The following is an 18869-nucleotide window of genomic DNA, read 5'->3' as shown; positions in this document are numbered from 1 at the left end:
ACATTCCTTTGTCCAAAACTCTTTGGGCCAGAAATGTTTTGGAATCGAGCATCTGTTGGATTTTAGAAAAGATGTTCCTGGTGTATTTCTCATGTATTCTATTTGGCATCTGGGCAGCACCCTGGGATTTAGCACACTGAAATTTCTGCACGGAGACATATGAATATCCACACAAAGTGATATGATATAAAGGCTGTGGCTCCCATCACATCCATTTAGGGCAGGCTGGGCTGCCCCAAGGTAATGAGAAAATCTTTGTCTTCAGGCTTTTTTGGGTGTCAGAATTGTGGCTAAGGGATTGTGAGGCTGCGGTTCTCTTCCACCTGTTATTTCTTTTAACTGCAGGGGGGATGGAGAGAGGGACGCAAAGAGAGAGTGTGTTTAAAGAAAAACATTGAGTCACTGAGTAAACAGGAATATAAAGTAACAGCAGCCTAGGAGGCAGAAGGACGTAGGAGGCATTAGCGGCCCAGAAGTCAAGGGGGGAGATGGGAATACCTGCATGGAAGGGAAAGGACGTAACTGGATTGTGGGAAGCACCCACGCATAGGGGCAAGCTGGGAGGTGGTCCCAGCAGGGGCCCCAGCTTGGTGTGGGGAGGTGCAGGGAGCAGGGGGTCGGGGAGTAATGAGGGAGGTGGGGCTGGCAGATGGGAGAGCCTTGCAGGGAAGCTCAGACTCCCTCCTTACATATACATTCATAAGGCCCGTTCTTGGCTTTGGGGCAGGTTACAGAGCCTGCCCCCTTTAGCCGCAGTGGCCTGGGGGCTTCCGCTGCCCATGCTCTCTGGGGAACCAGCCCAGGGCTTAGGTGTCCTGTCCACTGCGGGCGCACGTGGTTTGAAGCCTGACTTTGAGGTTCCCTAAGTTTTGACCAGTAACCTCTCAACTTTACTTTGGACCTGTTCAAAGCAAATGCCTCTCCAGTCCTCCCCAGAAGGCCCAGGGAGGCCAGCAAAGGTCTGCATCTCTGCTGTCAGGGAAGAAACTGGAAACAAAGGTGGCTGCGATGACCACTCCCTCTCCCCACCCTCCCCCACCCGAGCCCCTTCCCAAGACCCAGAAGGAAATGAATGAAGGGTCCAGAAGGCTTTGTCCTGGTGGCTCCCCGGTAGACATGGGGCTACCCCCACAGAGGGCCAGGGCCCACCCACTCACTTGCCTTCTTGCCCTAGGTTCCAGGGTGACAGCCGTCTGGAGCAGTCTGGCTGCTACCACCACTGCGTGGATGAGAATATTGAGAGGAGAAACCACTACTTAGATCTCGCCGGGATAGAGAACTACACATCCCAGTTTGGGCCTGGTAAGGGAGCTCCTACATCTGGGAGGGGGAGCGAGGGGACAGCTGGGGGGGCCATGCGGGGTGGCGTTCACTGCATCCCCACCCCGGGCTGGGAGAAGGTGCAGCTTTCATTGGATGGGTTAAAGTGACTTCTCGGAAGAGATGACGTTAAAAACGTTTTAAAAACGAACATGCCCCAGGTTGAACAAAATCAAATAGTATCGATAGGGTCTATCATACAGTGAAAACAACAGCTCTGCGCCCCCCACCCCCAGGCCGCTCCTGCCCGCTCCCCTGTTCCAAGCAAAACACCGCTCTCAGCCCTCATCAGCTGCTGACCTCTGTTGACCCCTGGCTGAGATAAATGAAGAGGTAGCCTACTTAATTTCACACGCCCAAGCCCAACTCCTTCCTCCGCCTCCTCCTACCACGCGTGCTGGTTACCTCCAAAGTGAAGGAGCGCACCTCTAGATTTCCTTCCGATCCCATGACCTCAGACAGCTACCCGCCTCTCTTCCTCCTCTCTCTCCTGGAAAGGCAATTACTTATTTTTAAGGACCTAACAAGGAAGCAGATCTTCCCCCTTCGTATATGGCCACGTTCCCTTCCAGAGAGGTTCCTCCGAGGCAGTGAGGAGCAGCAGTCGGGGTGGGGAGAAAGAACAGTTACCACTCGGAGCCAGGGGGGTGGAGGTGGTTTCTGGGGCACAGGGCAGCACGGGCACACAGTAGGTGCTCATTAAATATCTGTTAAATTGGTTCCTAGGCTCCCCATCAGTGGCCCAGAAGTCAGAGCTGCCCCCCCGCACCTCCAACCCCACTCGGTCTCGCTCCCATGAGCCAGAAGCCATCCACGTCCCACACCGAAAGCCCCAAGGCGCGGACCCGGGCTCCTTCCACTTCCTTGACACCCCATTCGCCAAGGTCTCGGAGGTCCAGCAGCGGCTCCGGGGCACCCAGGACGGGAGCAAGCACTTTGTGAGGTCCCCCAAGGCCCAGGGCAAGAGCGTGGGTGTGGGCCACGTGGCCAGAGGGGCAAGAAGCAAACCCCCCGTGGGACCCGCCGTCCCCGCGGTGTCCCCGGCCGCCCACCTGGCCGCCAGCCCCGCCCTCCTCCCCACGCTGGCGCCCCTCGGGCACAAGAAGCAGAAGCACCGAGCCAAGGAGAGCCAGCAGGGGGGCCGGGGTCTGCAGGCGCCCCTGGCGGTGGGCAGCAGTGTCGTGGGGCGGGACCGCGGGAGGGACCTGCCCGCTGTGGTGGTGTATGAGAGCCCGGCCGGCCAGGCGGTCCAGAGACACGAACACCACCACCATCACGAACACCACCACCATTACCACCACTTCTACCAGACATAGACCCCTCCCCAGAAACCCCCAGCCCTGCCATATGAAGGACCCCTCCTCCCCCGCGCCCCCAAGGCATTATTATTCTATTAATTATTGTTATTATGACGATTATTGTTATTAATAATTATTGTTACTCCACTAATATTCAGCTAGCCTCCATGTAGAAGATATATGGAAACACAGAACTAAACTTTTATTTATATGTTGTGAGGACTGCATAACTTACCCAAGAAATGACTCTGGGTTTGGAAGTGGCCTGTTGACGGTGGAGGCTCGCTCGGGCTCCCGAGCTGCAGTTTCCACGCAGGCTGGTCCGCACCCTTGCCGGCTCTGGGGGATCCCTCGGCCAGAACTGTGCCCTACCCCTAGTCTCTTCCAGGAGAACACCCTTACCTGGCCCGCTTCCAGAGACCCTCGAAAATCTCCGAGAAGATAAACAGCTGCTACCTCTTAGTATTATTCTGATTTTGTTTTGCCCTTAACTGATTGTAATGTGCTACAAGGGATTTCAGCGGACTGCGGACGCGCGACCTTCCTGGCTGTTGTGTTTTCATGTCCCAACCTCGAAACCCCTGTTCTTTCCGGAGTTCCCCTTCACGCCTTTCCGGTGGGATCACGTCCCTGCCCAAAGCCAGTCCCATCTTTTCTGCCGTGCACCACATGAAAATACGCTTCTCCTCCTCCCTTCCCTTTTTCTCTCTTCTTTAGAAAGACACACACATATTTAAGGACTGCCCCCTGAAACCAGCCTTCTCATTTTGGGAAACCTCTGGAGAGGGAACCCAACCACACAAACAAGCGTGGTTTTCCAAGAACGGGCATTCGTGTGTTGTTGGTTGTGGCCGAAGATGTGGAAACCTCCTGTTCTCTACCGTTGGCAAATATATACGTACCTACATGGTTCTCTAACAGAGCTTCCTATATCTATAGCTAGGCGCCAGCTGTCCGTTTCGATGTATCTTTCTATAAATATACACTCAGGTACTTTTTCCAGTGTACAGAAGTCAGTGGCTTGCTTCTCTAGACACTTCCTGAGCCCAGATGTCACCTTGTGCGCCTCCTGTTCAGACCACTGTCCATCAGATGCGAATAGGCACTTGCCTCTCATTCGCAGTTTTTTTCAAACCCCTTTTTTGGGACTTAGGGTCTGACAGATTTGGAGAGGCCTGCTGGAGTCTAGAAGCTAGGAGGGCCATGGGGACAGTGGCCAGAGGTGGGGCCCTGGAGTAGCGTCCTCCACAGAGTGCGATTTTATCTGATGCGGGCCTGGGAAGACTAGGAAAAGGACCACTGTCCACCAGGCGGGGTCCCATGAAAAACGTGACACACACTGCAGTTGGGTAATTTGAGGGAATGCTTACAAAGTGTGGGCAAAGCCTCCGCAAGAATACAGGATCTGGGGCTAGCGGTGTGTGGTGCAAAGAGGGTGGGAGTCATCTTCAGCAGACAGAGTGGTGGGGCTAGGGGAGCCACCTGAAGGGGCTGTGAGTGGCCGTCACGCGGGGATACAACCGGCCTTGCGGGGACCCTACAGGGAGATCCATATCCCGCCCTCACTCCTTCCTGCCCTGCATCCTGCTGAGACCCCATTGGCTGGAGCCCCTGGGAGCCAGAGGGAGCCACAGGGCCAGGGAGCTGTTGTTGAGGGCCACATGGCCATTCTTTCAGGCAGAGAGTGAGTGGCAGGACACAAGAAGGAGTGGCCAACTGTCTGCCTCTCTGCTGCCTGGCTGCCAGCTAGCATCCCCTTTGGCAGAGCCTCTGGTTTTGGTCTAATATGGCTGGTAAGGAGTTTTTTCTGATAGTGAGCTCAGGAAATGCATCCGGCTCAGAGAGGTTAACTAATTCGCTTGAGATCACACAGCAGGTGCAGAGCTGGGATTCTAGTCTTCCCTGTGACCCCCTTAATCCCTGGAGGGCTTCACCACTCAGTCAGCACTTCCCTTGTTTTGAGCTGTGGGTTTCTATCACTCAGCATCCAACTCAAACGGCTGGGAATGTAACCAAGGCAGGAGGGAGCTGGCTTTGAGAGGCTAGGAGCCAGGGTGTGAATGAAGCGGAGATGTGCGGGGTGCTGGCTCTCCCTCTCTGGGTTTATGCTTCTACCTCCAGGAGCTTCGCCAGTCTATGGGTGCTGCTGGCTCTCTGAGCCCCACGGCCAGACAGGAAAGGATCTTCTGCTGGGGTGGCAAGGGGGCAGAGTCTGCGGGAAGAAAGGGGCCGGAAGCCAGGACTAGAATGCTACAAGGTGAAAAGGAACCAGGGATTGGGTCCACACAGGGAGTCTCTCTGCGGTGGCTTTAGAGCATCCCCTCAGCCTCTGAGAGGGGGTCCCACGCCATCCCTCCCACCCCACGTCTGCCGGGATGTGGTTATTTCTTAGGGACTGGGATTTATTTAAAATACCATTTTGAAAAATCGTAGCCTGTGCACATGTTAAAGATTCAGAGAGTACAGAATGGGCATGCAGGAAGAAGAACGCTTTCTTCCGGAATCCCCAGAGTCTAGCCTTCCCTGACCCCCTCCCGGGCCATCCGGTGAGGCTCGGTGGTTGTGAGCACAGACTTTGGGCCCAGGCTGCCTGGGTTCAAATTCCGACTTCCTCAGTGCTCTGTGCTCCAAGGGATACGTGGAACTTTTCAAATCTCTGTTTCCCCTTTGTAAAGAGGGATCATAAGAGACCTACCCCATAGGGTTGTTGCTGAGTTAACATATGCCCAGACCAGGGGAGCATCACAGAAATGGTAGCTGCCATTATTTATAGGAATAAATGCATTTCTGTAAGATTCCTCCCTGCTTAAATTTTGAATTCTTTGAAAAGGCTTGTTTCAGAGCAGTTTTAGGTTTACAACAAAATCGGGGGGAAGATACAGAGATTTCCCACACACTCCTCACCCCATGCATGCACAGCCTCCCCCATCATCAACATCTCGGCAGAATGGTACCATTTTTGCCAAGGGTGAACCTATGGGGGGTACCCATTGTAATGACCCAAAGTCCATAGTTTGCCTCAGGGTTCCCTCTTGGTGTTGGACATTCTATGTGTTTGGGCAAATAGCTAACGACATACCCATCGTTATAATACCATACAAAGTATTTGCACTGCCCTAAAAATCTTCTGTGCTCCACCCATTCCTCGCTCCCCTGGCCCGTTTTGTTATTTTATCCAATATTTCAAACAAGGTTTGAAACAGGAAACTGTAACAGTAACTGTGAACTCACAGCCCGAGTTTGACAAACGCTGACAGTTTACAATATTTATTTCAGATCTATTTTTAAGAAAGAAAACACTGCCTTGGCTGCTTAATCCCCTTGCCACCCCCACTTTTTTATTTTTACCCAAGGAGTAACATAGTATTCATACTCAGGCCTTCACTCTGTGACCTAATGCATTTGGAGAGCTTGCCCCGGCGGCTCTGGAGCGCGGCCCCCTTCCCTCCAACAGCTGCGCAGCCTTCTCTTGCTCGGAGGCCGGTGCTGTCACCGACTTGCCGCAGCCCCTCCTGCCGGGCCTGTGAGTCTCAGCCCAGGCCGGGCCAGACATGGGGCGCTGGGGGGCCTGGCGAGTGACCGGTCCCGGTGCCCGGCAGCAGGAGCAAGAGGGACAGTGCCAGCATGGACAGGCTCAGCTCAAGAGCCTGGGCGACGTCAGTGCTGCTAGATCGTAAACAACTGCTCAAGGAAGTTGTAGCAAATAGTTAGAAGTTGCAGGAAGAAGAGAGAGAAAAAGGAAGAGGAGCCACGGAGGAAGAGAGGAAAAAGAAGGAAGGAAGGAAGGAAGGAAGGAAGGAAGGAAGGAAGGAAGGAAGGAAGGAAGGAAGGAAGGAAGGAAGGAAGGAAGGAAGGAAAGGGGGAGGGAGGGGAAAGGAAACTGGAAGAGATCAAGCACGCTTCCTGGTGAGGCTTTGAGCACATGTGTGTCCCCCATCCCGCCCCCCCCCCCTCGGTGGGGGGGTTCTGTCTTGATCGCAAATCTGCCATCCTTTCCAGAGGAAACTGCTTGTTTCTGCTGCTCCAGGACACTGAGCTCTGAGCTCCTCGGCCTGGAGAAGTTGGAGGTGGGGGACAGGACTGGGCTTTGCCTAGCTGGTGGCTGGGGTGCCCCGCATCCGCATCCGCATCCGCATCCGCTCATCTGTCGCTGGGCCCTGAGGACATCGGGGGTGTCAGGCAGCCAGCCCGGCTGAGGCTGCGCTCTTGCTCCCAGGCCTGCTCTCACCTCCGGGGAGCACTGCGGCCAGAGCTCATGCACTTCCCACCCAGCCGTGCCAATTACACTTTTTGGCAAAGCAGACAGCCGGGAGCAGTTTCTTTTGCTTCCCCCTCATTGTTCTCAGCGTGTAGATGTCACATCATTACGGGGCCAGAGGGGAGCAGCCTTGGAGCTGGCGGGAGGAGGGGAGGGCTGCCTGCACTTCATGTACCATTTCTGTCAGCTGCCGCCACTAATGACCCTGCTCCTGTGAGCCCCGTCAGCATCGTGGGAATGAAAGGGGACCCCTGAGGGGTGCTCAGTGTAAGCAACCGGTGACACCCCCCTGGCCCCGCCTTCACCTCCTCCTTGAAGGCAGAGCTTCACCCGGCCCACACCTGGGGGTGGTGTGCCCCCGAAGACCCCGCAGCCGCCGAGCCTCTGCCCTCGCAGCCCTGCCTTTGCCCCCCAAGTCCCGTGGGCTCAGCCCAGCTTCACCCCTTCTCGGCACACACACGGCTGGTTTTGCAGCGCTGATACGGTTGGTCCAGGTGAATACTTTAGAAGTGACTCCTTAGAAGCGGTGCCAAGGGCACCCTTCCCCAATCATTAAAGCTTCATTGCTGCCTTGTCAGGGGCCCTGATCTGGTCTGTTCCCCTCTCCCAGACCAGCAGACCTCTGAGCCTGACCCATCTGGGGCTTGTGCCCTTGAATGATTCCATTGATTTATGTACGTCTCCACAGAGGGCTTTCTGCACTCAGCATCTTCCTTCAGCATGAGGAGGGGGATGAGTGAGAGACTCATCTTCTAGTAGAAAGTGACCCCAGGGAGGAAATGACACAGCCTGGCCTCTATTCCCCATCTCCCACTGACCATCCCCTGGGCCTTATTGCCCTCCACTTTTTCTCCACAAAGGGGAAGAATCCTGGTGCATTCAGCCTGTGAGACTGGTGGAGACAAGAGGGCCTCTACCTCGACGGGAGACCCCCCACACGTGACTTTGGCAGAGACCAGCCTGTGAGGGTGAGGGGTGGGGAGGGCAGAGTGCAGTGTCCACCACCTCTACCTCTCATCCTGAGTGTTCCCAATCACCTGGGGATGTTTGTACAAATACCAGTTCATGGGCCCACCTCCAGTGATGCTGATTCGCTGGTCCAGCAAGGCATCAAGGTGTTTCATCTTCCAAGTGACTTCTGGCAAGCCAGGTTGAGAACCCCAAGCCTTGCGTTTGCCCCAGATGACCTCAGAAGGTCCCATGCAAGGGAAACACCTAACTTCAGGGATCGTAAGAATCTCCTGTGGAGCATGTTAAATGCAGGTACCCAGGCCCACCCCTGTAGAGTGAGATCGTGTGGGTCTGGGGTGGCGCCAGGCATCAAGGCTCCTGACAAGCTCCCCCTCCCACCAGGGCATGGTGCTGCACTTGGGCCCACTGGTCACAGTGTGAGAAACCCAGGACCTATGCCAAACAAGCAGGGTGGAACCTAGCAGCCCTACCCTGAGGAGTATACCCACTAAGGTATAAACGAGGCAGAGGGAGCTCCCCATGCCCCTGTCCCAGTGGGAGCCTCAAAAAGCCTCTTGATGTTGGAGCGTGTGGCCATGACCACACCCTCGGGTGTGGACAAAACTGGATAATTCAGTAACAGCCCTCCAGGTGCAGGCTGAGTTCTCCTGGTGTTGCCCTCCTGCCCCTCCCCTGGTAAAACCACAGGCACCCAAGGACAGCCAGCTCTAGGGAGAGTCCTAGGCATGGCTCCCAACTAGGACAGGTCCACAGAAGCCCTGGTGTGTGCACCACACATCCTCCTCCTCCCTTGGCTCTTCAGGAAGATGCAGGTGGATTTTCTCAATCTTCCTACTGTGTTGTGTGGTCCTTGCTTGCTGCAGGAGGCGCTCAGGTGCTTGGTCAAGGCCGGCCTTGGGAAATAGGGGCTTGATGCCACCACCAGCTGACCCTCTTTGCAGGCTCGGTGATGGCCAAGCACCTGCAAGGGGTCTGCGCTGGGAGCCACATCTGGGCTGACCCTTTGTTTTGTTTGTTTGTTTTAAAGATTTTATTTATTTCTTTATGAGAATCAGAGAGAGGCAGAGACACAGGCAGAGGGAGAAGCAGGGTCCATGCAGGGACTCCTGGATCACGCCCTGGGCTGAAGGCAGGTGCTCAACCACTGAGCCACTCAGGCGTCCCAAGGGCTGACCCTTTGGAGGGCCTGTCCTGATCCCTCATGTCTGCAGGGAAGAGGTATGCAGGGAGGGGTGTTAGAGATTTCGAAGAAGGACCAGGGTGGGATTATCCAGACACAGAGTCACTGCCAGGGTCTGGGGAGGTACTAGAGGAGGCCAGCAGTCCCAGAACCCCTGGGCCACCACTCAGATCTTAGGGGGGGGCAGAGAAGGACGAAAGCCCTAAGGGACTGTGAACACTACAGGATTACCACTGCCAACTCCCTACCGCACCCCTGGCTTTGATTTCCCCCTGCTCCACTAAAATAAACTCATTTCTAGATAGTTCTCATTGCAAAATTCTGGATAAGTTCATCAAAGCTGACTCTCTATTTTTTTCTTTTAACAACAAGGCCTCACTTCTTGGAACCAACTTAGCTGGTGCCCAGACAAAGGGGCAGCCAGCAGTGCTGTCGGCCTCTCGGCTGTGGCTGCTGGCTTCTCCTAGGCTGTCACATCCCCGACCTGACTCGCAGGCAGGCACACAGGGACTTCTACACTGCCCGGCCCCAGCATGTGCACAGTAGGTGGTCACTAAAAGGGAAAGAGGGAATGTCAGAGAAAGGAGGGAGGGAGGGAGGGAGGGAGGGAGGGAGGGAGGGAAGACACTGGGGATTGCAGGTCCTTTATTGACTGGAAGGTTTGTGGTGTTCTCCTGCTGGGGAGTCCTTGACTGTGGAGTTTTACAAAGCAGTCGCAGTTCAGATAAAAGTCTGGGAAAACAACACAGCATCACTGACTTCTAATTTTGCTAAATAAGAATGGAAAAGAAAAGAGAAGAAAACTACAGTCTTATACTCTTTAAAGAAAATTTAAAAAAAAAAAAGGACAAAATTGAGCTTTATTTGGAAAGAACAACCTCTCACTGCATTGGGGGTTCCCCCCACAACCTCATCCCACCACTGTTGGAAAACAGTGATCATTTGGCTGCATGTTTATTGTGTTTGTGAACCGCCAGTTGTGGGTGGGCAGGGGTTACTGTCCCCATTTTAAAGACGGGAGAACTGAAGCTGGAGGAGGCGTGTGCCATCCACGTTGACACTCCTTCCTGAAGCTGAATCCAGACCAGCTCCTGGGACCCCTCTCTAGTCTGTGGCCTCAGCTGCCTGCTGGGAGACGTGGGGATAGGCTAGCATCTGTGACGTCTGGGGAGAGGCTTTCCACGGCCTCAGTCATGGGCCGGGGGCTCTGCAGGGGCCTCTGTGGTGATCCTGCCTGTGTAGGCAAAGCCACCTGCAGCCAGACTCTTGGAGGCCTGTCACTGGCAGTCCAGCAGGAGCATCTGCTGTGACTCCACGTGTGTGGTCAGAGCCCCACACCCTGAGAGCTTATCCCCCTCCTCCCCTTCCTGTCCCCTGCCTGCTCTGAGCCTCCCAGTCTTCCTCCTCCAGCCCCTGGTCCCTCGGGCTACACCCAACACGGCCCACCAAACATGTCGTGTTTGACCCATCTGGGGTCTCAAACATTTTCAACTAATTTCCCAAATCTGAAGGTGTCACCCAAATATCTGGGCTTTGAGTTATTTTTTCTCACAAAGATCAAAAAATGCAATTCCTCCAGGCTCACCTTCCCACCACTGCAGTGATTCCCCAGGAGCTGTGGTGACACCCCTTCAGATAAGGTCCAATGTCCTGGTGCCCTGTCACCCTGGCACACGTGGGCCTTCCTCGGCTTGGCCCTGCAGCATCTCAGCTCATAACCCTGAAGATGCTCAAGCACCTTCTGGGCGGGGCCCAGTGATGCCCATGGAAACCTGGGCCTGCTCAAGGCAGAGTTTTTTTTTTTTTTAAAGATTTTATTTATTTATTAATGACAGAGAGTGAGAGGCAGAAACACAGGCAGAGGGAGAAGCAGGCTCCATGCAGGGAGCCTGACGTGGGACTCGATCCCGGATCTCCAGGATCACACCCTGGGCTGTAGGCTGTGCTAAACTGCTAGGCCACCAGGGCTGCCCAAGGCAGAGTTTTGGACACTAACAGAGGCAGCAGGGGGTGGGGGATGGAAGAGGGTTCAGGCACGGGAGGATTTTCATGGGGAAGATCCTTGGGGCCAGTTCTAGAAATCCTCCCTCAGCACATGGCCCCATTCCTCCTTTAGCTGGGGCAGGGTTGGCTGGGGGCCCCTCGTGGAGGCTGCCATCCTGCATGAGACCCTGCCATCACTGCATAAAGAGGCAAAGTGGACAGAAAGAGCCCCAACTCAAAAGACTCTGGCTGGGTTCCATCTGCCTGGGCTACTTTGAGCTATTGACCATGGGCCAGTGACTTCAGTAGTCAGAGACTCAGTTTGCTTTTCTGTAAAACAGGTCTAATGAGATCCCCTTTGCTTTAGCTCCAGGGTCTTAGGAGATGTAAGCAAGGGGAGAAATACAGGAGATTCTTACACATTCAATGCCCTGGACAAATCCCCGTATGGCTCGGCTCTCTTGGAGGGGGCAGCTAAAGGTTGCTGATGAGAAGGGGTTCTCAGACACGTGGGGAAGCCCAGCACTGCCCTATCGGGGCCCAGCACTAGGCGTGGCCCCCACCTCTCTGGGCTGCGTCTCACCATTCAGGTTAGGAGTTTGGCCCTTTCCCGTCTGCAGATCCGAGATAGGTCGGGGGGAAGGATGTGGCTCCAGAACCTCTGGATATGACATCCTGGATGCTGCACATCTGGTTTGGTGGGTGAAGTTTGAGGAGGTGTTGAGATCCAGTAGCCATGCCCCGGAACGCAGGCTTGGGGGCCCAGCTCAGGTGGTGGAGAGTATGGACTGTGCAGTCAGCAGACTATAACTGAGACCTGCTTCTGCCAGTTCCCAGCTGTGGGACCAGCAGCCCACCCTCTCCGTGTGTCTCCGTTGCCTTCTCTGTAACACAGGGGTCATCAGAGTACCCACCTCACTGGGGCATTGTGAGGATCAGAGTACATGATCCAGTGGGTGCGGAGTGCTTGGCTCAGAGCCTGGCACACAGTAGGCCCTCGAGAGACAGCAGCCGCTATTATGAGAATCTGGATCTGGCCCCACAGGGCTCATGGGAAAGGAGGTACAGTCTGGAAGGCTGCCCTGCCCCCGCCTGGGCTGCAGCCCCGCTGCAGGTCAGCTGCACGCTCGAGGGCCACCTCGCCTGCCCTGTTTCCTTTCCACTTTCAATAGGGTCACTCCACGCCTCCCAGACGTTACCTGCCCTGGGAACTTGGGCAAGAACCCACCCTCTCTGGCTGGGCCCTTAAATCTCATTTGCATAATGAAGCTGCCTGTGGTTCAGACAAGCTGGGTCTTGGAGTGGCAGATGTAGCAGTGGTAGGACTGGCACCCTGAGAGCCATGCCCAGTAGTTCCTTGTCCCCACCAGTGGGGGAGATGGAGCTTCTGGGTCAGCTCTTAGCTGCCCCACATCTGGGACTCTTCTTGTCCTCAGAGAGTCTGGTCCAGCCCCTCAAGGGACCAGGCCCTGAGCCCCAGCATCACGGAGGAGTCTAATTTGCCATTTCTATCACTTATAGAGCACCTACTGTATGCTCAGCCTGCATCTGCTGACATCTTTAGGACACCCTTGTGAGGAAACTGACTATTCTGCTAAGTGACTTATACCAACCAAGCTCATGGTTAATGTGTGATAGGGTTAAACACAGAGTGACACCTGAAGGGGCAGAGGGCAAGCTGTTAGCCACCTGACCCTCCCTTTCCAGGGGCCTTCAAACATTGACAAAGATGAACAAAGACCAGTCCTACCCTCTCCTCTGCCATCACCCCAGCCAAGTCTGGGCAAATGTGAGTTTGGGATGTTTTGGAAGGTGGGACCGTTGGGAAGCCTGAGACCCCAGTGGCAGCAAGATGGTCCCCTACTGTCCCCTTCTTCATAGCACTGATCTTGTTCATAATTATAGTTGAGCCTGTTATGTGCTGCAAAGTCACTGCTAACCCTGAATTAACAAATACTGAGCCATTGCTCCTAGGGGACATACAAGGTTAGGTTCCTGCGAGCCTCTGGTTGCCATATTACATCCACCATCAATACCTAACCTTGTTTAGGTGTGTGTTTCTGTTTAAGGACACCTGATTTACAATATCTTGTTGATTTGTTGACATTGAACTCACAGCCAATGGCAGTGTAACTCGTGCCTGAACAAAGCTGATCTAACATGCATTTTTCTCTGTAAGGCACATCACAGCCTTTAGTGCCTTGGAACGCTAGACAGCGTGTCAGCACCACATTTGGGGGGGCATTTTAAACAGCGAAATCACCAATGCAAGGCACACAGTACCAAAAGTGTGGCACAAAATAGACTACAGAAGGGACCCTTGTTTGTAGTGTAAGAGCTGAAACAAGAGGGCAGATCATCGCCGTGTTTGACATAAGCTGGAAACACGCATGTCTAAGTGGCTTAAATTTTTGCTGCTCCACACATAACTACGATTGACTGTGAAAGCGTCGTGAGTATTGATTTGGGGGTGACAAATACATTTTAGAGTGTAGGCAAATTCATAAATCAAGACTAATTAGAGTTGGCTGTACATACTTGTTTGTGCCTCTGATTAGTTAACATCTATTGCCACCAAAGCACTGTCTTGCTCACCAAAGATCATTTTGTGATCCCAAAGGCCCTGCAAAGATCAGCACAAGTTAAATCTCTGCAGAGCAACTGGAGGACAGTGCCTTGCTGGCCTCCCCACATGGCCCCAGGGCTAGACCCAGCATAGCACCTGCCCTGGTGCTCTAGGTTCTCTGCTGATTGCATTCATAAAGACAGGTGTGCAGGGAGCCTCCCCTCTCACAGACTTGTGCTCTGGTTCACTGATCTGTTGATTCTGCCCTCGGGGATGGGTAGCAACATTTGGACCGACTGAACGCCAGGAATGTACCGGGGATGCTCTGGGCAGCATGGAAGAGAGGGCTAACACCACTGTGCTTGGCCTATGGGCTCCCAGTATAGTCCAGGCACACGGGACCTGAGTGACTTTGAGTGTCTCTGTCCCCTGTCCAGATCCTCCCCAGATGGCCATTGTCACCTGATTTAATTTCCTCTGACTCTATCCTCAAAAAGCAACATCTGATTGTAATTTGTTCAGAAATTCCTAGCCAGAGTATTCTAGTGGGGTCTATGTGAACTTTTTCCCTCCTTCCCTCCCTCCCATCCTCCTCCATTTCTTCTTTCCTTCCTTCCTTCCCTCCTTCACTGTGGAGAATTTAGTATTCACGTATCTCACTCAACCTTGCTGTGTGGTTTGGTTACCACAAATCTGTCTCTGGGAGCTGACCACTGCGAGATTAAGCCCGGTCAGAGCCAAAGGGGACCCAACCTTGGTACTCACTGTTCAGAGAGGTTCCTCTCAGGCCCAGCTGACCTTTCCCTGGACCAAACCTGTTCCAAATTCATCTCTAGATTCCTCTTTCCATGTGTCCTCTCAAATATTTACAGAGCAACTACTCTGTGCCAGGAGCCATGCTTAGCACCAAATAAAATAGACATCCTTCCTTCCTCCCTTCACAGAGCTTTCAATCTAGTAGGGGAGCAACAGTCCCACAAAAGTTACATTATTTTCAACTGTGATCAGTTCTGGGGGGGCATGTGAGAGAATAACAGAGGGACATGACTGAGACCAGGTTTAGAGAGGGCCTCTCCAGGAAGCCACATTCAGGTAGAGACCTCAAGGTTAAGGAGGAAATAGCCAGGTGAAAAGCTTGAGCAAAGGCCCTGGGGTGGGAGAAAGCGTGGGCCATTGAACGAACTTATGGAAGCCAGTGAGGCTGAACACAGCAAGGAGGACACCCAGGATGGGCAGGGCCTGTGGACAGGGGTGGAAGGTCATGGTGGAGAGTTTGCTCATTACTCTGAGGACACATCAAGAAGTTGGAAGGTCAGGTGCGGGGAGGGTGGTTAGGGCCTGCCCTCTGGTCACTTTGTGGAGATTATGACGAGAGCCTGGAGAGGACACAATGTCAGCCTGTCAGAAGTTGCTGGTGACACTCTTAACCCACAAATGCACTAAGGATCCACTTGTTTGTCTACACCAGGGATCAGTGATACCTCCCTTGTTGAACGACATTTTAAGTGAGGGAAGTAACAGAAAGTAAAGTTGGAAAGAACAAGAGGGCAAAGACAGAGGCTGAGAGAGAAAGAGTCCTCAATTCTCTCTCTCTCTCTCTCTCTCTTTCTCTCTCTCTCTCTCTCTCTCTTTCTCTGGTAATTGCTGAATTGGCTCTCGGGAAGGCAGAAAAGGAATGGCTGACTTATGTCCCTCCACCAGAAGAGGGGAAAGAAGGGAGGCATGATATTGACTTAAACGCGGGGGATTTAAAAGGCCCCTATGTTCCCACTTTGTGCTTTGCTTCTAACAGACAGCCTGGGACCTTTGAAGTCAGTCTGGCCCAGTGGGGAGCGGGCTTCTGTGGAGACAAGATGCTAACAGGGGCGGGGGAAGGGGGCCAGGGGGCGGCCGAAACTCTATTAGGCATGCTCTAGCAAAAAGAAAGGCAAATCCAATGATAATGTACATCTGTTTCAGGGAATTTATAAGCTTTGAACATTTTTTATGGGCAGATAAGTGGGTCCTTTTCTTACCATAACTTAGAACTTCAAAGCTGAGTGTGTGGATAATGCAAATTGCTGAAATATGAGATTTTCCCTACAAAGAGGTTTCCAAAAAAGACGAGGAAGAAAAAGAGAGGGGGAGAGAGAGAGAACTAAGGCTAATTGATGCCATAGTCTTTTATGTACATGGCAAAAACGGGACAGAAATTGATTTTTATGAAATAAGAAATCGATGGGAGAGACAGAGAGAGGAGGAGCCCAGAGGCAGGTGTGAGGGCTGGGCCTGGGCCTGCCAGGTCAGCCTAGGCTGTGGGTCAGCTCTGGGGACACCGCCCCCTCCCTCTGGATCCCTCAGCCTTAATGGAGGACAGGACAGGACAGGACAAACAGACAGGACACCTCAGAGGCAGCCAAGGCAGTGGCAGCCCTGCGCCTGGTCCATCCAAGATCGCAGGGGGCTCAGGGACAGAGTAGATCCTGGACGCCTGGGGAATCAGGAAAGACTTCCTGGAGGAGAGTGGCTGTGTGGGGCCGGCAGGATCCTAGGTGGCTGGGAGGGGTGCAGGTGCATAGTAGGTGAAGAAACAGCTGCATCAGGGGATGCCTACGTCGTGCCTCTGCCAGCCTGTCCTTTGCTCAGTGCTCTGTTTTTTTCTTATCTGCCCGCCCAGACCCAGCAAGTAGCTTGTGAGCTCCCTGCGGGCGAGGGCATAGTAAACACTCAATGTATGCTTGTTATGTGAATGAATGAATGAATGAATGAATGAAAGACACGCAGGATCAACCAGCTCTGTCTTTTCACTATTTGACGTTTTAATATCTATAACATAACCAAATATGAACATTTGAGTTTGTAAAGCCGTTCTTTGGGCATGAGGGATTCGGGTTCTTCGTGCTCTTCTTCTTCGCCGTCTCCTCCCTTCGGCCTCGGGCTCCCCTTCTTAAAACACCTGCACAGAAGCAGGAGGCCTCCTGCACTCGTTTTATGATTTGTCCAAGCCCCCTCGGCCAGCCATCCCCTTTGCCAGTGATTGGCTGAGGCGATGTCACGTGACCCTCTTCTGGCCAATGGGCTCCGGAGGAAGTGTGTGGGCGGGCTGTGAGCCGTGCGGCGGCGGCCATGTTGGCGGGTGCCTGAGGACGGCGGAGCGCAGACAGAGGCCCGGCCCGGGAGGGCGTCGGCGGGCCCCGCTCACCCGGCGCCTGCCGCTGCCCAGCCTGGGCGCCCTCATTGCTTGGCTTTTCTCACGAGAAAATCCTGGAGATGGAGATTTGAGGTCACGTCGTTTCTTGCGAAGTGATCCCGAGAAGCGCCAGTAGGGCGGTGAGGAGTGGGGCGGCGTGGCGGGTGGGCCTTGGTCGCGCGGGGCGGCGGTCCGCAGGGGCTCGCGGCCGCCGGCCGATGGAAGTGGACTGACAGACGCACAAGTGCGCCACGCGGCGGCCTCGGGTCGCTGGCGTCGTGTGCTCGTGCGGCCTCGTGCCCGTGCCTGCGGTGCCCCGGCCCGCGGGGAAGAGGCGAAGGTGCGACGGCCTCCTGCGGATGCGGCGGCACACATTCGAGGCTGGGGCAGGTGCCCGCGTTGGGGCGGCGTTGGAGGCAGGGGTCCGCCCCGGTGGCGCCGCCTCGGCCCCGCGTCCGCCCCGCGTCCACTCCCAGGCTCCCCACAGACCTCGGGTGTCGCTCCTCTCCAGCCCCCCCCCCCCCCCACACACACACGCCGGCCTCGTGGTCCCAGAAGCCGCAAGAACCTCCTCCTCGCCGCCCCAGCGCACCGCGGTCCTTTGTCACCCCGGACCCCTCGCCCTGCTTGCCTTACCATGGCCCCGGTCGGACTGTGGAGCACCTTAAGGCCATCACCTCTGTCTTCTGCACCCCCCCCCCCCCCCCCCACACACACACCTGACCGAAGCCACCTCTGGGAAAAGTAGAGAAGGCAGCGTCCAGGGCTCCGTCCTCACCAGCTTGCCGTTGACTTTTTGGTTCCGCAGCTCTTCCTGACCTCGTGGCTGTGTCTCATCACGGGGACTGTATTCGTCTCCCTTTCATAATCTCCTCCGCTCTTCTGCTCTGGGACTCCAGGCACAGGCTGCTTGTGGCTCCCCTGTACGCCTTCTCCCTTTCTTGTTGGCAACGGAGCCTCTGGTTTTGAGTTCAAAAACGAAGACTACGGTTCTCAAGACTCCCGCGCAACTCAATTCTGTCACACAAGGGGGTGTCCTGTGGCAGCTCTGGGAATCTTTTCTAAGAGCTAGCTTGTCTATTCCTGTTGTCCCTTTTCTCCTCCATCCCCTCTCCCATTCTGCTGCCTGGAAAGCAGATGTGATAGCAGGAATTCCAGCCATTGCTCTGGACCATGAGGACAAGGACATTACCCTGGAGACGGTGGAGTGGCTGGAGGAAGCCTGTGCCCTCGAGGAATAGGAGTTCTACCGCAGACCTGGACACCTCCATTTAGACTATTCAGTGAGGAAGAAATCAACTTGTCGCTTGTGCAAACCACTTTCTCTTGCAACCAAACTGAATGCTCAGTGAAAGAACTTTCTTGACATCAGGCCCTATGGGACCCTCTAGCTTCTCCTGAGGCTTTGCAGAATCCTCCTTTACAAACTACTGCATTGGAACTGGGTACCTGGGACCTCTTGTACTATCCCTGCAGAATCTGTAAGTATTGTGAAATAAAACATTTTTTAAATGGCGACATCGTTCTAGTCTTGGTCCTGACCCCCTTTCTTCTCCACAGCCTCACTTCTGGGGATCTCATCCACTGCCATGGCCTTGACAACCATCTCTAGGCAGTTAACAAGGGGCTCCAACTGCATGCCCCCGAACAAACTCTCCATCCTACCCCAAAACTTGTCTCAAGCTTAGTAAAGGGGGATACAGTCCACTGAGTAGCCTAAGCCAGAAACCTGGGCATCCTCTGCAGCTTTGCCCTTACCCCTTATCCAATTACTGAGACTTGGTTCTCCACCTTTTTTTTTTTGTCTTCGAAAATTTTATTTATTAGAAAGTGTGAGGCAGAAAGAGCACAGGCGGAGGAAGGGGCAGAGGGAGAGGGAGAAGCAGGCTCCCCGCTGAGCAGGGAGCCTGACACAGGGCTCTATCCCAGGCCTGAGTCTCGGGTGCTTCTCCAAGGGTGCTGACGCCCCCACCCCCACTTGAAGCTGTGTGCTTGCAGGCAGGCCCCTGCAGGACTGGAGAAGGCAGGAAGACAGGGCACAGCACAGGATGTGCTTCTGCTGGGGCCAGGTGAGCCTGTGCTTGCTGGACTCCCTGGTGGCCACACTGGAACGGCAGGTGGCT

The 18869-nt window shown here is 54.4% G+C and overlaps 1 protein-coding gene and 1 long non-coding RNA gene across 5 annotated transcripts in view; both read left to right on the top strand.

Moving 5' to 3' along the window:
- Positions 1 to 3536, top strand: part of NKD1 (NKD inhibitor of WNT signaling pathway 1) — an 84454-nt gene extending 80918 nt beyond the window's left edge. For all 4 annotated transcript variants that reach the window (XM_025447182.3, XM_025447185.3, XM_025447184.3 and 1 more), the window contains 2 exons: positions 1175 to 1302; positions 2047 to 3536. In XM_025447182.3, coding sequence (XP_025302967.1) covers positions 1175 to 1302; positions 2047 to 2636 — 718 coding nt within the window. In that variant the 3' untranslated portion in view covers positions 2637 to 3536. The remainder of the gene's footprint in view (positions 1 to 1174; positions 1303 to 2046) is intronic.
- A 6124-nt stretch (positions 3537 to 9660) lies between these two features.
- On the top strand, positions 9661 to 18264 carry LOC118354047 (uncharacterized). The gene is made up of 2 exons (XR_004813963.2): positions 9661 to 16886; positions 17555 to 18264. It is a non-coding gene; the product is annotated as an uncharacterized LOC118354047 (long non-coding RNA).
- The last annotated feature ends 605 nt before the right edge of the window (positions 18265 to 18869 follow it).

Source organism: Canis lupus, chromosome 2 (assembly GCF_003254725.2).
Source record: "Canis lupus dingo isolate Sandy chromosome 2, ASM325472v2, whole genome shotgun sequence".
In the NCBI taxonomy this organism is placed as follows: Eukaryota; Metazoa; Chordata; class Mammalia; order Carnivora; family Canidae; genus Canis; species Canis lupus.
Note: the sequence above shows the minus strand (reverse complement) of the source record. Positions and strands in the feature narration are given on the sequence as shown.